Source organism: Monopterus albus, unplaced genomic scaffold, assembly GCF_001952655.1.
Source record: "Monopterus albus unplaced genomic scaffold, M_albus_1.0 scaffold384.1, whole genome shotgun sequence".
NCBI lineage: Eukaryota > Metazoa > Chordata > Actinopteri > Synbranchiformes > Synbranchidae > Monopterus > Monopterus albus.
This window is the reverse complement of record NW_018128264.1, coordinates 116,638-122,883: the sequence shown is the minus strand read 5'-3', so window position 1 is coordinate 122,883 and position 6,246 is coordinate 116,638. Positions and strand designations below refer to the sequence as shown.

The 6,246-nt window shown below is 43.5% G+C and overlaps 1 protein-coding gene across 1 annotated transcript; it reads left to right on the top strand.

The window, feature by feature from the left end:
* The first annotated feature begins 310 nt into the window (after window positions 1-310).
* Window positions 311-5,503, top strand: capgb (capping protein (actin filament), gelsolin-like b). Its single transcript, XM_020585865.1, has 9 exons — window positions 311-364; window positions 1,890-2,083; window positions 2,872-3,026; window positions 3,143-3,301; window positions 3,425-3,574; window positions 3,740-3,826; window positions 3,922-4,054; window positions 4,511-4,602; window positions 5,130-5,503. The coding sequence occupies exons 1-9, from the start codon at window positions 321-323 to the stop codon at window positions 5,199-5,201; spliced, it is 1,086 nt and encodes a 361-aa protein (XP_020441521.1). The 5' UTR covers window positions 311-320; the 3' UTR covers window positions 5,202-5,503.
* Window positions 5,504-6,246: the final 743 nt, after the last annotated feature.

Genomic DNA, 6,246 nt, shown 5'->3' with positions numbered 1-6,246 from the left:
AATCACAGCTGCAGTGAATTAAAAACAGGAACTAGTCTGTGTGCCCTCTGCACAGAGACAAGTTAAACAGGGACAGGGTCAAGAACAGAGAGCCAGCAGCCTGCTCTCCCACTAATTAGCCACCTGGTGTTTAGCTTTAGCCAGGAACCAGGAACACGACTCTACCCCCCACCACGCTGCATCCTATCCACAGGCTGTAGGTAGGCTTTCATCACACAGCTCCAGTTACGTTCCACATATAAGCTAACAAGACCAGGTGAGCGCAAACAGAGCTCCTGGTCTCATGCTCCCTCACACACTCTCTCCAGTGGACAGGCAGAATGGAGTCAGACAGCATGCCGGAGGTACCAGAGGGGATCACACAGTTAAGTGGACCGGGGACTTTTCTGTGCCTCCTTACTTGCTCTTGGAGTGGCTGTCTGAGCATTGTAACCTTAACCTGGCGGCTCCTGCATGTACCCTCTCTGTCTCCTCGCTCCCTTACCCCCTCTCCTCAACCGTTGTATGTGTTCAGATCTTCACTATGCTCCACTGTCTCCCACTCTGTGAGGTTCAATTACCATCAAATGTGTATTGATCACAGTTTATTCAAATGATGCGGAGCTGTATCTGAAGAGGAGTGACTGAGCCACTGGAAACCTGCAAAACGGAAACAGGAACTGCTGCCATCCTGTGGCTTATCACAGTGTTTATAATTAGTATAGAGTTTTTCTTCTGACTGATGATGTTGTGTCAGTAATCTGAGTGGACTCTAGCACTATATATAATCTTAATAGTTTGTCTTCATGGTTGCTACCTGGTGGCTGTTTAGCAGCAAAATTGAAACAAACTGCTGTGTAAGCGATGGGTAGATTAGACAGAGCAGTAAATGCTCCACCCAGTATATGTAGATCTGTGTCTCAGCTTGTCTCAGCCCCAGTACAGTTACAGAGCATTTCTTATGAAAAGGGAAGGAACATCAAGACATATTAATCATGTAGCTGCAACATAGTGATAAGATTTGTCAGGGTTGTCTGTATAAGTGTGTATTTATGAAGCCCTGACAAAAGGTTAGTGTAGTTGCACAGAGTGAGAGACATGTAGCAGCAACTAGTCTGTCCACAAACCTCACTTTGTTTCAGTCGGGCAAAATATAGCACAGCGAGGCCCAGGTAGACAGGAAGAGACCGAGATGTGGTTGTGCGGCACACTCACTGCATCAGCATGTGAGACTACTGCTTGTTTTTCTTGTTCATCAGTGAAATAATAGGAAAATCTATAAGACAGAGGGAGGTGTATGTTACAGTGACTCAGCCGAGTCCACACCTGGCTCCTTCTCGCCTGTGACATGATCTAGCTTGTGTACAGCCACGCCTGTGTTCAGCGCTTGGTGTTGTGTTGCATAATCATGATGTAATGTAGCCAATGGTGTTTAAGCAGCAACATAACCCTTCATTTTGTGTAGCGCATGGTGTCACAACGACCTCATCCTCCATCCAGTCTTTGTTAAAAGGGTTGTGGTTTAGAGGCCTCTGAGGTGGATTCTGGTCTCTGCAGTGAAATTGATTATTTTTACAGCTCAAAATTCAGTCAATAGGGAGCAGGTGAAGTCTGTCATTGAGCAAAGTTTAACAAGAATTAGCCCAGAGTTTAAGTGAGAAGTAAAAAATCATGACTGTGACAAGTTGGATGCTTCCCACGTTTGTGTGGCAGCTGTGGGCTTGAAATTTGCTTTTACTTCTCCTCATGCCAAACAGAACTGAGCCTCTCCTTCCAAATAGAAACCACCTCTGCTTCCTGTCCGACAAGTTTGTGTTGCACAAATCGGATGACACATTTCTATGTGTCAGTATGTCTTTCTTTTTCTGCTACCTGTAATAACTACTCGTCATTGTCTTCTCTTGTTGCAGTATGCTCCCATTCAAACCAGCGCCAGGTCAGTTTGGCCCAGAGGCCCAGGAGCCAGGCCTCCGGGTGTGGCGGGTGGAGAAGATGAAGGCAGTGCTGCTGAATTCCTCTGAGGTGGGAGCTTTCTATAATGGGGACTCGTATCTGGTGCTGGATAACCGCGGCCAACTGGGAGCCGACCTCCACATGTGGATAGGTGAGCAACTGGAGACGCATCTGGGTTATGCAAGGTCTATCTGTCTGATGCTGATGCTTACCCAAGTTACCTTCAACTATTTATTAAAGAAAAAATCAAGCTGAGGCCTAGTTCCTAGGCCTGTGATACGTGACCAGTCAGCACTGGTTGGGTCTGAAGGCTGCAAGGTCAGAAATGAAAAAATCTGGAATTGTGGAGTCATCTTACCAGACCCCAATTTCCAGTGGCAGTCCAGTTGCATTGAGGGTAATGTAGGTTTTCACAAGGAAGAAAAATGTGTGATTCTGCTGCAACAATTTTTAGTCTTGTGCTTCAAAAGTCCATTGTGAGTCAGACAGCGTCACAGCAGCGCTGAATCGAGAGAGTAACTGTGGAGTCTTGGCACGACATAGGGGGAAGAAAGGGATGCTTCTCCTGTTTCTATTTTCCTCCATCTAATAAAAGCAGTAACCATTGTCCACTGCTCACTACACACCTAACCCAGACCCAGTGCTGTGGCTGATGAGCTAATTACCCTCCGGCTAATGGTGATGACATATGAGACACAGCGCTGTGATGGCTGGAGAGTGATGGAGGGAAAACAGGGATGGTTTTAGAGCAGGGCTCATTAAAATTGCAGGATTGTTACAGTACTCAAACGTGGTTGTTGCTTCCTGCATGTGTCTGGTAGTACTTAGCTCCCTCCTCTCCTCCACCTGTTTACAGCTGATGACCCCTGTGTTGTCTCAGTGGATCCACTGTTTGCTTCTCACCTCATGTCTCCGTAACAAATCCTTTCTCTGCCACAGGTGAGAAGTCATCTCGGGATGAGCAGGTGGCCTGTGCCATGCTGGCCACTCAGCTGGACAGCTTTCTGGGCGGGGACCCCGTTCAGCACAGGCACGTTCAGGGCTACGAATCCCCAGAGTTTATGGCACTGTTTCCCAGAGGGGTCAGCTACAAGGTAGGGACTAGGGATAGCCCTGCATCTGGGTGTCCTGGAGGCTTGAACAGCTGACATAACACTGAAACATGAGACACACTGACAGTATAGAAATGAATATCCGTTTTCCCTCACAGGAGGGCGGTGTGGAGTCCGGCTTCAGGAAGGCTCAGGGCTCGGGGGCAGTGCACAGGTTGTATCAGATCAAAGGGAAGCGCAACATCCGTGCCAAAGAGGTGGCGCTGTCCTGGTCCAGCTTCAACAAGGGAGACTGCTTCATCCTAGACCTTGGAGAGGTGAGGGCACTCATGACGTAGAATTAGTATGATGAACATTTTGCACATTTACAACCAAACTGCATAAAATAAAGTGTCAGCTTCTTATTCTGTCTTGTCTGATGCTGCCTCACTGCCCTCCAGACGATTTTTTCATGGATCGGATCGCAGGCCAATATGTTTGAGAAGCAGAAGGTGCGTGAGATCGCCACACTGATCCGGGACACGGAGAGACACGGTAAAGCTCGTATCGTGGACGTCAGTGAGGGGGAAGAGCCCGAAGACATGCTCAAGGTAAATAGTGATGTTTGAAGAATTTTACTTGTAGAGGACCTAACTCCTGTGAGAACTACTCTTTCAGGTCAACAGTTACTGCCAAAAATGATCAGAAATCAAGTTAAAGAAATCCCAAAAAAGGATATGAATCTTTCTGATAAAGTTTCTAATGTTGCGGAGCAGGTCCTGGGAAAGATGCCAGCGCTGGCAGAGAGCACGCCAGAAGAAGACAGCAAAGCAGATGCTTCCAACTGTGCCTCGCTCTACAAGGTCACTTCATCTGCTCGGCCTTAAACGCTGCACTGACATCAAACCGTTTTTGTTTTTAAGTAAAGCCATAAACCCTGCAAACGTTGACTCCACAGGTGTCTGATGCAACAGGTTCTATGAAAATGACCAAAGTGTCGGACAAGAGCCCGTTTGCCAAGGAGCTTCTGGTGCGTGACGACTGCTTCATTCTGGACATTGGCGCCAACGGAAAGATCTTCGTCTGGAAAGGTGAGGCGATGCCAACTGGCCCTGAACCAGCAAAACCTCTGCTGCTTGAAATGCATAACAAAGAGAGTGATGGCTGGCAGGTGCCGGTGATACTCAGTGCCTAATTGGATCAAATTTTAATGGACACCAATAAACACCAGCATTATTTAGACAGTACTGCATAGCTCCACATGGTCCACACATCGGTCTGTGCACTAGATAACTAGGTTCTTGAACTTTTTCTGTTTTCCCATTTTAAGAACAAGAGACTGACTTGAAAAACCCTTTTAACACATTTTTTGCAAAGTTGCTGTGGTTATTTTTTCCTGTGGAATCCAGAAAAGGTTTTGTGCTGATGAGGATCTAAAACAAACCATCAAAAATGTCCATCTATGGTCTGGACCTGCTTTGGGGAGCTTAGCAATATACCACGTGTCTTAAACCGCCAGTACTAACGCATCATTCCCTGACTGTCAGGTAACGGAGCGAACGCTGACGAGAAGCGAGTGGCCCTACAGATGGCGGATAACTTCATCGAGCAAATGAAATATCCTAGGATGAAAACACAGGTACACTTATTTTACAGATGTATCCTGTATTTTAAATACCTGGAAATGGCAGTAAGAGTTTCAGAATATACATGAAATTACATTTAATGTAAACAAGAACATTTTATAGCCATTAATCACCATAAAATGCCAATTTTTTGTAAAAGATTTGGAATTTCCCACATTTAAAAGACTAAAACTACAACTGAGATGTCTTTTTTTTTCATTTTTCAACTATTTAATAGAAGAAAGTGTTTCACAGTTAAGTAAATCCAAGGATTTTGTAGGTGAAATTAAAACCATAAACTGTTTTTTAATTATGAGCGATGACTGTATTTTTACAGTTTATTAATATTCAGGTTTTTTAGCTGCCAGAATATTAGTTTTATTCTATAACAACGTACTCAATGCTCATAACTTGTACTAAAATTAAACATTACAAGCTATACATTCTGTAGAAAGGAAGGTCTGATCATCTCTATTACTGTAAACATATTATAGTTGGGCCTAGAGCTAATTTGTGTTTACAACAGACAGTAAAAGTTGAGCCACGTGGGGAAATTCTGCCACAAGTGAAAGAGACCATCATCTTCAAACAGTTCTTCAAGGACTGGCAGTAAACCTTTGACAAATCCAGCACTGGATAAAAGCTGAAAACAGAAAGCATCTCATACAAAATGCTCATGTTTTTTTTATATGCACTTGTATGTACATGTTGGTAAGGTACAGACAACACTGTCACCTGATTTGATCTTTGGTAGAGTCAGAAATGTGATGCCACTTTTGTAAATGCAGGTTTCTTCTGCTGAAAGTACATTAAAAGATATTTAAAAAAACCTTAAGTAAATGAAATCGGATTTTATTACACTTGTTCTAGTGTCACAGATTTACCTGCATGAGAAAAATAAATATGAAACTTGTAGAGGATGTGGCTTCACTTTTTTTCTTTCCGCTGCCAACACAAGATGCCAGATGGTTTCAGGTTTGCTTTCAAAATGCGTCAGTACTTTCAGCCATGCCTTCATCATGACGGAGTTTTTTACATGATGCTGTTTAAACTATGCCCCCTCATGGCTGCAGGAATATTACTGCACGCAATCCGGTATGACGTGTGTCGGTAATTGTCCAAAGGACTCATCCATCCATCTGTTATCTACACATTTTATTAGACATTTAAAGGCATAAAGGGCAAGAAAAGGCAGCATTTCATGAAGAAAAATGTATTTGGAGTCCAAATAATCACATTTACATTAATTTACAACTAACATAAGCTGATGATCAGAGCTTTATGAAGGTGCAGTATGAGAGCAGACAAACACCAGATCTGTCTTTATGGTGGTTTATGTTGGCAAGAAAACATGGCTGATAACAGCTGTTGTAATAAGCTGTTACAGAAGTTAATAGATTTTGAGGGACTGGAGCTGGAACTGAACACAATTGGAGACACTGAACAACATTATCATGAACCGGACGAAGATTTTGACCCTGAAAAAAACTTTTTTAAGAACTCTGAAAATAACTGCAAGTATTACACGGATGAGCAGTTTAACAGCAATGTCAAGACTGAAAACAAATTATCATTAATTCACTTTAATAGCAGAAGTCTATACGCAAACTTATAGAGTATAAAACATTATCTTTGTAGTCTTACACATTCTTTTAATA